This window comes from Sphaerodactylus townsendi, linkage group LG12, assembly GCF_021028975.2.
Source record: "Sphaerodactylus townsendi isolate TG3544 linkage group LG12, MPM_Stown_v2.3, whole genome shotgun sequence".
In the NCBI taxonomy this organism is placed as follows: Eukaryota; Metazoa; Chordata; class Lepidosauria; order Squamata; family Sphaerodactylidae; genus Sphaerodactylus; species Sphaerodactylus townsendi.
In genome coordinates this window covers 13,552,324-13,567,253 of record NC_059436.1, presented here as the reverse complement: position 1 = coordinate 13,567,253, position 14,930 = coordinate 13,552,324, and the positions used below count along the sequence as shown (strand labels likewise).

At 45.6% G+C, this 14,930-nt stretch overlaps 1 protein-coding gene across 1 annotated transcript in view; it reads right to left on the bottom strand.

The window, feature by feature from the left end:
- Positions 1-6,598: 6,598 nt before the first annotated feature.
- KCNJ5 (potassium inwardly rectifying channel subfamily J member 5) overlaps positions 6,599-14,930 on the bottom strand; it is a 50,903-nt gene continuing 42,571 nt past the window's right edge. The window contains exon 4 of the mRNA XM_048513276.1: positions 6,599-7,916. Within this exon, the coding sequence (XP_048369233.1) occupies positions 7,552-7,916 (365 nt within the window). The 3' untranslated portion in view covers positions 6,599-7,551. The remainder of the gene's footprint in view (positions 7,917-14,930) is intronic.

Sequence of the window (14,930 nt, the reverse complement as noted above, 5' to 3'; positions counted from 1 at the left end):
TTCTCTGCCGAAAAGCCACAAACCCAAAAGAGAGTGCCTCCTCATGTGTAAACAGAAAAACATGAAGAGTGCCCACTGTAAGCCCACTGTGCAGAGAAGAGTCCTGAGGTAAGCGTTCCATGCATAATAGGCCCGTTTCTGTTCATTTCTTACCAAAGCCCTGCTGAGCAATTGCCTTATCTGTCCCCACCCACTTTCTAAAAGCATTTGGTGGACAACGAGAAAGGTGTCAGCAGGCATCATTGACACCCACATGTACCACATTGGGAACTCCAGATAGATTGCAAGCAACTGATTTTTTAAATGGGCATTTGAGATTTAGCAGAATTTGCAATTGCTAGGCTCGTTGCCAGAGCATGGAATTTGAGGCTAGTGGCTGGATTTCCCCCCCTGGTTAGATCAGTAGAATAATTTTCACTTAATGCGTATGTATGAATCATATAACCCACGCATGCACAGTAAGGAGCTGAGTTGCTGAAAAGTCAATTCAGCGACGTCTTCACAGGGTTGTATCAAAGTCTACATGTGTGTGCTTCCACTGTTCCTGGATTTTCTGGTGCTGATAATTACTGGTAGTTGCAACACGCTGACGGAAACGCAATTGCAGCAGACCAACAGAACAGCATGGCAACAGCAGCTAGGAAGCAATGAACATATCACTTTCACGGGCAGTCACAGCCCAAACACTCCATTCTAGAAACAGAGCACTGAGCATAAATGCTCCTTCCTTTGCCCACTTGCACCACACTAAAGCTTTACTGCTGGTCCAATTGGGGTGTTTGGTTGAGGGAAAAGATGCCTAAAGAAGAAGTCAGAGGTTTCTAAAAGGATACATAGGGTAGAGAGACAGACTTTTTAATTTTGACCATTACAAAATGGAACTTTGTTGTGAATGTTGGTGACCATACTGAAAAAAGAGAAGAAGAGTTTGGATTTATACCCAACCTTTCTTTCATGTAAAGAGACTCAAGGCAGCTTACAAGCTCCTTTCCCTTCCTCTGCCCACAACAGACACCTTGTGAGGCAGGTGAGGTTGAGAGAGTTCTGAATGAACGGTGATTTCCCAAGGTCACCCAGCAGGCTTCATGTGTAGGAGAAGGGAAACAAACTCAGTTCTCCAGATTGGAAGAAGAAGAAGAAGAGCTAGGTTTTGTACCCCATTTTTCTCTATTTTAGGGAATCTCTAAGAGGCTTATAAACTTCTTCCCTCCCCTCTCCCCCCAAGAGACACCTTGTGAAGTAGGTGGGGCTGAGAGCATTCCAAAGAACTGTGACTAGCCTAAGGTCACCCAGCGGGCTTCATTTGCAGGAGCAGGGAAACAAATCCAGTGTCGGACCCAGACCAAGGGGTCCCAAATTCAAATCCCCAGTTTTCCATAGAGGTCACCTGTGACTGAGACACAGCTTGGCATGATGATGGATGGTGATCCAGTAGGCAGATGCATCCAAACTCTTGCTGCTGATAAAAGACAAAGCTCAACCTGGAAAGTCTTCTACAGGTTAACACCTTGTCACATGAACTATGGTAGCTTATTGCAGTTCATGAGACTTTTGATTTGGCTGTTAAGGAAAGCTTGGCCTCAGTACACAGGAAGAATCCACTGTCTGGCACACCCCAGGTTCTTGTTCTGGACATTGTGAAGACAACAGTTATTCATGAGAAAGAGCAGTGAAAGAATGTGTGAGGCAACATCATGAGGGTTTCAAGGCTGAGATGTCCAGGGGTGCTTTACCATTGCCTGCTTCTGTGCAGCAACCCTGAACTTCTTTGCTGGTTTCCCAAACAAGTACTAAATGGGCTAACCCTGCTTACCTTCTCAGATGAACTAAACTCCTCCACATGAGCAATGGAGTCTTATCTGGTGAACCAGATTTGTTTCCCCACCCCTACATTCAGGTGGGTTACCTTGGGCTAGTCACAGTTCTCTCAGAACTCTCAGCCCTACCTACCTCACAAGGTGTCTGTGGTGGGGAGAGGAAGGGAGAGGAGCTTGTAAACCTCCTTGAGTCTCCTTACAGGAGAGAAAGGTGGGATATAAATCCAAACTCTTCTCAAATCTAATGAACTTGGACCAGCTTGTCATCCAGCTCAGGGACACAAAGTTGTGGACCTTGGAAAAGACTCATCACAGAATATGGGATCAAAAGATATAGACAAAGCTCCCTTTGGTTTGTCTGGATGTTGTGTCTGTTGCCATAGAAGCCAAACCCCTCCACTGCCTCTTGGAACACACGAGGAAGAAGAAGAGTTTGGATTTACACTCCTCCTTTCTCTCCTTTAAAGAGTCTTTAGACAGTTTACAAACTCCTTCCCTCCTCCGCTCAACAGACACCTTGTGAGGTAGATGGGGCTGAGGGAGTTCTGAGAGAACTGTGACTGGACCAAGGTCACGCAGCCGGTTTCATGTGGAGGAGTTGGGAAACAAATCCAGTTCACCAGGTAAAAGTCCCCTGCTCTTGCGGAGGAGTGGGGAATCAAACCCACTTCTCCAGATTAGAGCCCGCCTGCTCTTAACCACTACACCAGCACGAGCCACATTTGGCATCATCCATCGATATGCATGAGCATCAGATTTCCTCACCTTAATGAGCCACCCTACTGTTACCTTCATACTCCAATTCATTCAGCTGCTCAGGCTTTCTTTTAAAATAGAAGCCACATAACTTTTCTTCAGTCAGGACATTTCAATCCATGCCAGCATGAATTCCCATGAAATATCCCTCCTTGTGCCCTGCATGGAATTTTTTTGGAGCATCAGGACCATTGAAAACACAGGCAGTTGTAATTCTGACGCGCACCCCACTCGTGCTTGCTTGCATTGCGGTTGTTTGCATACTGGAAACTGTTTTCCACGGGAGGTTCATCAGCTGTTCCTAGGGCAAACGTGTTGTGCAAATAGGAATTCATCAGGAATGGGAAGTTAGGAATGGTGCAGTATAGTTATCAATGTGTGAAACATCGGTCCATCTTGCACAGAGTTGTCTACTCTGGCTGACAGTGGATTTCTATGGTGATGTCAGGGATTGGAACTACAACTTTCTGCCTGCACGGCACGTGCTCTACCCAAGGAGCCATTCATTTTTAAGCAGTTTTGGCAAGCCACAACATTTCAGCCTTTAGCTGTGTCTGTAATGTAGAAATCATTCTTCATGTCCTGCCTTACAGGGCTGTTGTGAAAAGGGCAAGAATATATAAGACACTGCAAATATATTTGTGCGTATGTTAAGTGTCATCAAGTCGCTTCTGACTCATGGGCTCATTCCGCACAGGCAGAATAATGCACTTTCAAACTGCTTTCAGTGCTCTTTGAAGCTGTGTGGAATGGCAAAACCCACTTGCAAACAGTTGTGAAAGTGGTTTGAAAACGCATTATTTTGCATGTGCGGAAGGGGCCATGGTGACCCTATGAATCAATGCCCTCTAAAACACCCTATCATTAACAGCCGTGTTCAGGTCTTGCAAACTGTAACGCCCCCCACCCCCTTTAAAATTTGCTTGGGCTTGGAACATCACCGTTTTCACAGGCCTCTCTCCACCAGGGAAAAATTGATACTCAGAATCTCTGCTGCATCTGCTCATACATCAGAAGAGATTAGACCTAAGCAAACTGCTGACTTTGCGACAAGGTGGGGATAGAAGGTGAAGAAAGGGGTTGGGAGCGTCAGTAAATGTGCTGAGTTGAGGTGGAAAAACAGTTGATTCTTTTCCTTGCTGACAAAGTCACAATAAGCTCTGCAAAAGTTGGCAGAGCAAAAATACAGAGAGAAAATATTTATGGTAACAGTTTCCTCGCAAGTCACTAGTGAACTGGTTGGATTGGTGTGAAATAGATTTGTGAGGTTTCTGGGCTGTATGGCCGTGTTCCAGTAGCATTTTCTCCTGACGTTTCGCCTGCATCTGTGGCTGGCATCTTCAGAGGATCTGATAGTAGTAGGGTTGGTCAATACTAAAAAAATTCGGTAAAATTCGGATTTGGGTATTTTGGGGCATAAAATGATTTGTATGCCCGAATCCGAATCATAGCCAATTCGGATATACCCGAAAATTCGGGTAAATCCGAAAAATTCGGGTCCGTTTTATTATTTTTTTGAATTTTGGGTGTTTTTACACGTTTTGGCCTGCAGGGGACGCAATTTTAAAGCTAGCGGCACCAAAATTTCAGGATATCATCTGGAGACTGTCCTGATGATTCTCCCCAAGTTTGGTGCAGTTTGGTTCAGGGGGGGCAAAGTTATTGACCCTCAAAAGGGGTGCCCCATCCCCCATTGTTTCCAATGGAAGCTAACAGGAGATGGGGGCTACACTTTTGAAGGTCCATAACGTTGGACCCCTGAACCAAACTTCACCAAACTTGGGGAGTATCATAGGGACAGTACATTTATGATACCCCGAAATTTTGGTGACAGTAGCTCTAAAACTTCACCCCTCACAGTCACCCAAAGAAATTTCCCCAGATTCTGTGCTCTGTAGTGGCTGGCTGGCTCCATTGCAGACAATAGGAAATTTCTGTGGGAGGGCTGTGGAGTGCACATTTCTCATGGTAAACCCACAAAACTTTCAGGGTGTCTTCAGGAGAGTCTCTTCATGACACCATCCAGGTTTGGTGACCGTTGCTTCAAGGGGTTCAATGTTATGGGTAGGGTCCATCTCCCACTGCCCCCATAAGCAAAGTTCCTCAAACCTGGATGGTGTCATCCAAAGACTCTCCTGAAGATACCCTGAACATTTTGTGACTGTACCTTGATAAATGTGCACCCCACAGCCCTCCACCAGAAATTCCACATTGACAGCAATGCAGAAGTCACTGCAGAAAAAAGAACCTTGGGCAAATTTTTGGGGGTGCCTGCAGGGGCACATTTTTAGACATATCAGCACCAAAATATCAGGGTATCATCAGGACAGTCTCCTGATGATACCCCCACGCTTGGTGCAGTTTGGTTTAGGGGGGCCAAAGTTATGGACCCTCAAAATGGTAGCCACCATCTCCTTAGCTGTCATTGGAAACAATGGGGGATAGAGGCCCCCCTTTGAGGGTCCATAACTTTGGCCCCCCTGAACCAAACTGTACCAAACTTGGGGGGTGTCATCAGGACAGTCTCCTGATGATACCCTGAAATTTGGTGCCACTAGCTTTAAAAATTCCGGTTTTCATGTTTCACCGCTCCTGCACATGAAGCCTGCTGGAGTGAGTGAGCGGTGAAACACGCAAACCAGCATTTTTAAAGCTAGTGACACCAAACTTTCAGGATATCATCAGGAGACTGTCCTGATGATACCCCCAAAGTTTGGTGCAGTTTGGTTCAGGGGAGCCAAAGTTATGGACTCTCAAAGGTGTAGCCCCCATCCCCTATCAGCTCCCATTGGAAACAATGGGGGATAGTTGCACCCCTTTTGAGGGTCCATACCTGAACCAAACTGCACCAAACTTGGTGGGCAACATCAGGACAGTCACCTGATGATACCCTGATAATTTGGTGCCAATACATCTCAAAATGCGTCCCCTGCAGGCACCCCCAGAAATTTGCCCAAGATTCTTTGTTCTGCAGTGACTTAGCTGTATTGCTGTCAATGGGGAATTTCTGGTAGAGGGCTGTGAGGTGCACATTTCTGAAGGTATGGTCACAAAACTTTCAGGGTATCTTCAGGAGAGTCTCTGGATGACACCATCCAGGTTTGGGGAATTTTGCTTCAGGGGGTTTAATTCTATGGGACCCAAAAAGGGTAGGGCCCATCTCCCACTTCCCCCTGAAGTAAAGTTCCCCAAACCTGGATGGTGTCATCCAGAGACTCTCCTGAAAATACCCTGAAAGTTTTGTGGGTTTACCATGAAAAATGTGCACTCCACAGCCCCCTCAGAAATTCCCTATTGACAGCAATGCAGCTAAGTCACTGCAGAACAAAGAATCTTGTGCAAATTTCTGGGGGTGCCTGCAGGGGGTGCATTTGTAGATGTATCGGTACCAATATTTCAGTGTATCATCAGGAGACTGTCCTGATGATACCCTCCAAGTTTGGTGCAGTTTGGTTCAGGGGGGCCAAAGTTATGGACCCTGAAAAGGGTAGCCCTCATCTCCTTAGTACCCATTGGAAAGAATGGGGGATAGGGACACCACTTTTGGGGGTCCATAACTTTGGCCCCCCTAAACCAAAATGCACCAAACTTGGAGGGTATCATCAGGACAGTCTCCTGATGATACCCTGAAAATTTGGTGCTGATATGTTTACAAATGTCTCCCCTGCAGGCCGAAATGTGAAAAAAACACCAAAAAATAAAAACGCAATTCGGCTGGTAATCCGAATCCCATGGATTCGGATCTGTTAGGATTCGGACAGCTCAAATTCGGCCCCTGCTCGTCCGAATCCGTCCGAATCCGTGCAGATTCGGTAAAAATTCGGATTTGGACTGTCCGAATCTCCAACCCTAGATAGTAGTAGGGATACTGTTCTGGCCACCACATCCCCCTATTTCCCAGCCAAAAGACAGGCAATGGAGATGGCTGGGGAGGGAATTTTCCCTACCCTCACCATGTAAATATCAGCCCCCTGGTTAAGTAGCTCTGTGGAACAAGCGATAAGGGTGGTCAGTGGAAACCTATGTTCAAATACCTGCTCAGCCACTATTTTTATTCAATAGGCTTACATAATGTCTTCCCCTGCCTCAATTCCCCCACCTGTAAAATGGCAAGAAGAATGACATATCTCCATGGAGACACTGTTGATCAGTGCAACAGAAGGACTGTAAAGTCCTTCACAATGTTTTAAATGTACTATATAAACAGGGTGGAGGAGGATTTCGCCTAACAGCTTTAGTATCAAAATCCAGATTTCTGGGCTGCAGCTCCCTGCGGAAGGCATCCTTGCGAGCAGGCATGGGTTGGCTGCAGCCTACTATGTGGGAAAGTTCTTAGATAAAATCAAGCCCATCCATTTGGGAGCAACTCCTCACTCAGCTGAAGAACGAACCTCGCGGGGTTCTGTTATAGAAGCCATAAAATAAAGGAGCATTGGAAGCATCCATTTTATCTCCAGCACTGAGATCCAGCGTGCCGCTCTGGATTGGAGTCACAGTGGATATGATCCACAAGGCAAAAATAACCACCCAGTGTAGTGGTCCATTCAAGACATGCTTGGCTGAGCACAGTCAGTCCCCATCCCCATCCCCTCCCCCGCCCCTCCTCTCTTTTAATTCAGCAATGACATTGTCCATAGCGTACCACCACGTGAAGCATGGGGACATGCTCTAGCTACATTCCTTTAAAAATGCACACCCTCCCACCACCTGAAGAGAAACCAGCAGTGAAATCTCAACATTCATCGTCAAGCACTATTTCTTATTGTCCATGGATCTCAAAATGGTGAGTTAAGTCCCTGTAGCTACTTCTGTTTTGCAGTTGGCCGGGAAGGAGCCCAGATAACGGGAGGGACCTCTCTGTGTCCAGTAACAACTTGGCAGCAGGCATCATCTTATTAGCCTTTGGTTTCCCACTCTCCCTTGTGCCTCCTGCATGTTTGGTGCACTTGAATTGTCTATAGTTTGGCTAGCTTCTGGGTTATAAGGACACCCTGTCTTTCACCTCTCCCGCTGTCCCATTGGCTCCATTCAACTCAACCGGCTCTTGGCCTTCACCTTTTGTCTCCTCCTTTTCTTCTTCCTGATCTTCTTTGACTTCCTCTTTGGCCTTTTCTGCTTCGTTCAGAAGGTTGACATTGGAGAGGTGGCTAAGGAGACGTCCCTCCTGTAAAGATTCAGCCAGTTCTTTGGCACAGCACACCGGAGTATTGGTTTCGTAGGTGCTGTGGAAGCTGTTGTAGTCCACTTCGTAAAAGTCCTTCTCCAGGGTCAGAACGGGGGTGAAACGGTGACCCCAAAGCACTTCTGTGTCCATGTAGGAACTCCGTGCCTGGCAAGTCATTCCTGAGTTAAGAGAAAAAAAAGGAAGAATGTTACTTGGATTAGGAGATACAGCAGAGAAAGATACAGCCTGGATTCACCTATTCTATCTCCTGTTTTTGTTTAAAAGCACTTTAGTGTAGTTTCCATTCCCAGTTACTTCAGGACATGGCAAAATTCTTTGCCTAACATGTTTCATAAAAAGGGTTCTTATGTTTAAGCAAAAAGCACAATGTATCCAAGGAAACAAGCACGCTTTTCGGAAGACAAAAAATTTGAATACATTAAAAGGAAGTTTTAATAGTAAACAGCAGCTGGGGCAAATGCTCCATCTTCCTGAGCAGGTTTGGCCCTGCATGTCAGCGCTCATTCTCACGTTCCTGCCAGCTTAATACGAAGTGGATTTAGATCGTGAGGCTTTCTAGGCAAGAGGCAAATAGAGGTGATTTGCTATCGCCTTCCTCTGCATAGCCAATCTCCATGCGGTGGCTAGAGATCTCCTAGGATTACAAGATCTCCTAGGATCTCCAGGCAACAGAGATCAGTCCATCTGGAGAAAATGGCCACTTTGGAAGATGAACTCTGTGGCATTTTATATCCCACTTAAGTCCCTCCCCCTCCCCAAACCCCACCCTCTACAGGCTCCACCCCCAAATTCAGGTTGCTCTATATTCTTACTGTATGTATTACTCTGTTATAAATACATTGTTATCTAATTTTGTAGCCCAGTTTTACTGACCGTAAGTTGCATGTTTTGGACTGTTCTTACTGCATTTGTTCTAACTGTGTGACCTGCCTTGAATCTTGATGAGAAGAATAAACTTTCAATTAAGTAAATAAATAAGTGAAGGATGAGTGATAAAAATGGCTGCATGAACGCAGTGGTGTACCGCCAAGGGGGCTGGGATGCGCACAATGCATCAGGCATGCACCAGTGCGGGGGCCTGGTGGGGGCAGGGGGCAGCAGGCGTGGGCGTGGCAGGGGCACAGGGCGCATGCATGCCACAGGCCCAGTTCCCCCTCACTCCGGCCCTGCATGAATGGGACATGAATGTGAAGGCCCAGCAAAAAGATCAAATTCACCAGATTCCCCTTCTTTAAAAATTATTCCACGCCGAGCTTTTAAACCTTTTCAAGAAGATGATTGGAAAGGAGCAAAAAAGAAAGGATTTTTTTTGCACTTGAAACTGGACTAGAAATCTCTCCGGATGGCTGTCAAGAGAGGCCCTGGGCAGACAGAAGCAGCAAGAACAGTGTTAGTCATTGCATGCTGGCTCTTAGCAGAAGCAGGAACGAGGAACTGCAGAGGCTGCTACGAACAATATTGCACCGGAGGGGAAACGCGAAGGCAGAGTGTTCTGAACTGGTCGAGTGGTTCTCCCTCAGGAAGTGGAAAGCTTGGCTCGGAATTAAGGTTCATATCAGTAGATCAGAAAGAATCCTGATTCTGGTGGGGCTGCAAGAACACCGTCTTCTTTGCTAGGTCACAATAGTCTGAATAGAGTTGCTATGTAGGTTGCCAGGAAAGAAATGGGGGTGGGTCCTAGCGTGCCAGCATAATGCTGGCATGCATTCTTTTCCATGCCTCATTTCCTGCCAATAGTGCCGAGGTGCTGGTGAGCGACAAAACAAAATACTGAGAGGCCTCCTGCTAGATATTGGGAGGCCTCCTGAGAGCCAGCATGGTGTAGTGGTTAAGAGCAGGTGGACTCTAATCTGGAGAATCGGGTTTCATTCCCCACTCCTCCACATGATCGGCGGACTATTATCTGGTGAACCAGATGTGTTCCCGCACTCCTCTATTCCTGCTGGGTGACCTTGGGTCAGTGGCAGTTCTTCAGTACTCTCTCAGCCGCACCTACCTCACAAGGGGAAGGAGATTGTAAGCACCTTTGGACAGAACCACTGCAACAACTCGGGTTGCCACTTCCCTGAACACACATACCCTGGCGCTGAACAGGCAGTTGGACTAGATGGCCTGCATGGCCCCTTCCAATTCTATGATTCTACATCACATTACTTTTTATTGGATCAGACCATTAAGGCTCGTACTGGTAGTGTCTCTCCAGAATCTCAGGAAAGAGTTCTTTCAATATCATCAACTTCCCAGTCATTTTTAACTGGAAGAAGAAGAAGAAGAAGAAGAAGAAGAAGAAGAAGAAGAAGAAGAGGAGGAGGAGGAGGAGGAGGAGGAGGAGTTTGGATTAATATCCCCACTTTCTCTCCTGTAGGAGACTCAAAGGGGCTTACAATCTCCTTGCCCTTCCCCCCTCACAACAAACACCCTGTGAGGTAGGTGGGGCTGAGAGAGCTCCGAGAAGCTGTGACTAGCCCAAGGTCACCCAGCTGGCATGTGTGGGAGTGTACAGGCTAATCTGAATTCCCCAGATAAGCCTCCACAGCTCAGGCGGCAGAGCTGGGAATCAAACCCAGTTCCTCCAGATTAGATACACGAGCTCTTAACCTCCTACGCCACTGCTGCTAACTGGAGATGTCGGGGACTGAACCAGGGACCTTTGGCTCTTCCACTGAGCCACAACCCCTCATGGGGAACAAGGAGATGCAACCCCTCTTTGGCTGAAGTGTACAGCTATATCATGCAGGGCTCCACTAACAAATCCCTCCTTCCATCCACAGACTATCAAAATGGGTGAGCAATTTGCTAGGTATTGAAATGAATTCTCCCCACTGATCAGCAACAGCCAAAGGCAGGTCTGGTCTTTTCATGAAGTAATGAGAAGTAGAAGCATGGACTGGCTAATTCCAGGGAGGCCTCCATTTTCTTGCCTCCATCTCTCTTCCTTCTAGGAGAGTTGACTGGGGAGAAGTCTGTTTTGACATGGCTCCAGGCAAGGGGCTTTCAACTGCATCTTCAATACCTGGACCTCCCTGTTAGAAATCCAACCACCCTTAGCGTGGCTAACTGAGCTTGTGATAAATCTCAGATAACAGAAAGCAGCTCCCTTCACTCACCCCTCTACAGCCTGATTCAAAACAGCCTCAGACATTTCACATCACTGCCTGCCTCCAAACTGGCTCTTCCAACAGTCTCTGGTACCTCGAGCCAGTGTGGTGTGGTGGTTAAAAGCAGCAGACTCTAATCTGGTGAACCGGGTTCATTTCCCCACTCCTCCACATGACCCCTGCTGGGTGACCTTGGGCTAGTCACAGTTCTCCCATCATCTCAGGTCTACCTATCTCCACAAGGAGTCTGTCGTGGGGACGGGAAGGCAATTGGAAGCTGCTTTGAGACCCCTTCAAGGAAGAGAAAAAGCAGGGTTTAATAACCAACGCTCCTCCTACTAATTTGGAGCTCCACGGATGATCTGCAATTCTCTCCTACTGTAAGTATTCGATTAAGAGGGGAACAGTGGAAATGCGGTATTCTGCAGAAGTTGCTTTGTTACTAATTAACCCGAGGGGTACACGGAGCCAGCTCAACTGAAGCAATTGTAATTGCTCCATAATGCTATTCAGAGATTCCTCTTGAGCACTTGTGCATCTGCGTTAATTGTATAGAGATGCAATGACTGGCAACCCCGATATCCCTTGGAAAGGAACGCAGCCTTGTCCTTGCCTCCAAATTCCATTAAGGGTTCATCTTGGAGGATGCCTCAGCTCTCCCACCCAGGCTTATTAATGCATTTTCCCCCCATTTTCCTTGCTAATTATTCCTCTGCTCCAATGAAGTCAACAACGGAGGTGTTAAGACAGAATGCAGATGCAGGCTGCTGCTTAGTTGTCGGCTGGCGGGGTGACCTCCATGTTTGGCATTTTCTCAAAATCGACTCAGCAGTAGACAAGAGACCCTCAGGGTCAATTAGGATGGGAACTTTCCCTTTGCAGCAGTGCATGGGAAAGCAGTGCTCAGAGATGCAGGCATGTGAGTTTATTGTATTGACATTGCACTCCAAGTTAGAAGTCGTGCGGAAATTAAGAGCGACGAGTCAGACACTTGGAAAGTCCACAAGGAGCTTAATTTAATAACAATACTTGACATTTATCTAGCAGGTCTGGTGCTCAGAAAGGCTTTGTGCACATTACTTCAGTCTTCTTTCCAGCACCCTTTGCAGAAATGATGGTGGATCAATGGTAGGACATTAGATTGGCATGCAGAAGACGCCAGGTTCAATCCCTAACATCTCCAGTTAAAAAGCTTAGTAAGTGATATAAAAGACTTCTACCTGAGGCCCTGGAAAACTACTGCCAACCAGAGTAGACAATGCAGACCTTGACAGACCAATGGTCTGACTCCGTAGGCAGCAGTGTTAGTCCATTTCTCTGCTCAGCCATGGAGTGTAGTGAATTAACCTGTGTCCTTTTACAGATATGACATGTCTGACTGTTTCATCAAGTCATTTTCATTTCAGAGAGCTCTGACTGGTTGAAGAAGGATTTGGAGTGTGATTATTCTGCTGTCTGCTTTTAAATTGCATATTATAGGATGCTTATGCTAGATTGCATTTGTTATGTGTCATGTTATGTACACATGCATAGAAGATTAAGCATGCTTGCAGTCCTGTAAGTATTTCCTTTGGAGTAGATTCTATGGACCTCAATGTAGTTTACTGTCTATTATATTTTTATTCCATTTTTCCTTTAAGGAAAGTCAAATATTTCTCACTGTATGTGCATAGATTTGGGCTGGAAGACATTAGTGTCCCCAGCCCAGCTCCATATGTAACCCCCATGCCCAGAATGGGTTGGCCCAGAATGGGTTGACCCAGTAAGGGGGTGGAGACTCAGAGCAGCAGAAAGGCTGAAAGAGCTCTTTGCAGAAGATAAGGGTACCAGACTCGGACCTTGATTTCTATAAGCCCTTAACATCTTGTTAAGGTAATTGCAATATTGTTGGGAACTACTGGGAAGGTAGTTGTTGTTTTTGCTATGTTGCAAATGTTGGAGTTTATTGTTTCAGGGTTTCTTTTGTGGTTGTAATGGGTGAGAGTTCTCCTGGAGACCTTCATCATGTTGCAACCTATTCATCAAGCCCTTGGAGTCTTCAGGAGCCAGCCAACTTGCAAAGAATAATTTGGACTTGGCAATATCAGTAGACTGTAAATAGAAGGACTTGAAACGCAACCTGAAGAGGACCTTGAATTGTAACGTTAAATGTTGATGTTATATGTTATATGTAAAGAAAAGTAAACCATTTTGTTGTTTAAAAATTGTTGTTGCAACTCATTCCAAGTACTGCCCCACAGAACCCACAGTTAGAGGTTACAAATGGCGCCCAACGTGGGGCTTGGAAGTGAGATTGCAAATATAAATTGCTTGCAATGGAAGTGTGCAGCAAGTTGGGGTTTGATCCCCATATAACTGTTTTGTTATTTGATGTAAGTTCAAGAGATGTTGCTATGTGAATTTGAAGCACATGATTCTGTTTGGCAGTTGCATGAAGGAGGGGATTCCAGTTGCAACCCCCCATCCCTTCTGCAAACTAATTGGCTGAATCGCAACATTTGCTGGAAAGTTTTGCAAACTTTCGGTGCAGCTAAGTTTGGAACAGTTGGAAATCCTTGCAAGGGAAAGACAATGTTCTGCATTCAGATGCACCAAATGTGGTTCCTCCAAGTACAGGAATCTCTGGGGAAATCATTGTGCAATGATTTCAAGAGTTGCATTGTAATTACTGTCAGGACGACAGAATTTTAGTGGGGGAGAATGTAACCCCCATGCCCAGAATGGGTTGGCCCAGAATGGGTTGACCCAGTAAGGGGGTGGAGACTCAGAGCAGCAGAAAGGCTGAAAGAGCTCTTTGCAGAAGACAAGGGTACCAGACTCGGACCTTGATTTCTATAAGCCCTTAACACCTTGTTAAGGTAATTGCAATATTGTTGGGAACTACTGGGAAGGTAGTTGTTGTTTTTGCTATGTTGTAAATGTTGGAGTTTATTGTTTCAGGGTTTCTTTTGTGGTTGTAATGGGTGAGAGTTCTCCTGGAGACCTTCATCATGTTGCAACCTGTTCATCAAGCCCTTGGAGTCTTCAGGAGCCAGCCAACTTGCAAAGAAGAATTTGGACTTGGCAATATCAGTAGACTGTAAATAGAAGGACTTGAAACGCAACCTGAAGAGGACCTTGAACGTTAAATGTTGATGTTATATGTTATATGTAAAGAAAAGTAAACCATTTTGTTGTTTAAAAATTGTTGTTGCAACTCATTCCAAGTACTGCCCCACAGAACCCACAGTTAGAGGTTACACATACAGTTAGCCCAGGGAGCATTTAGGGAACAAAACTGCATCGTGCAATGCCACAATATCATATCTGGCTGATAACCCAGAAGTGATGTAATTGTGTGGCATGATGCTCTAAAATTTCTCCCAGTCTCTATGGTGAAAACCATAGAAATCAGAAAAATTCCTAGAGTGTCATGCAACACAATGACATATTTTCTGGGTTCCCCACAATAAGTGACATCACAGCATTGCCTGACACTCTCTTCCCGTTTTTGTATGGAGAGATGACAGAGACTAGAACCCTGGTACCTTTTAACAAAAATGCACATAGATAAAAAATATTAAGGCATAACTGTAATAATAGTTCTACTCATCTATAGTGCAATTTTGTCCTCATACAGCAGAGCTTCAGAGAGCAATCCTAAACAGGTTTACTCAAAATCCTCCTTCAAGCTATTAAATTGGGCTTACTCTCAGGAAAGTGTTCTTAGGACTGCACTGCTAGTTATTCAAATAAGAGTCTGTTTTGCTTAAACAGAGTGGATAAAGGTACAACCAAAGAGGATAATTTCAGGACCATCTCGCCAGAATGGGAAACCGAAGGTCATAAATATTCTAAGTATCAGTCCTCTAATTAGGTTGAGTATGTCCTTCATTAACATCAAAGACTGCAAAGTATGACTTTAAATGGTTGTAAAAATTAGTACCCCATTTGCACTAATTAATCTAACTAAAACTTCAGCCTCTAGAAAATCCAGTATTATTCCTCATCAAAAGCACATTCAAAGGTAGTTTGGGCTCAGTTCCCAATTTGTTCTGTGTGTTACATCCAGAGAAGAACTTGTTCACACTCAAT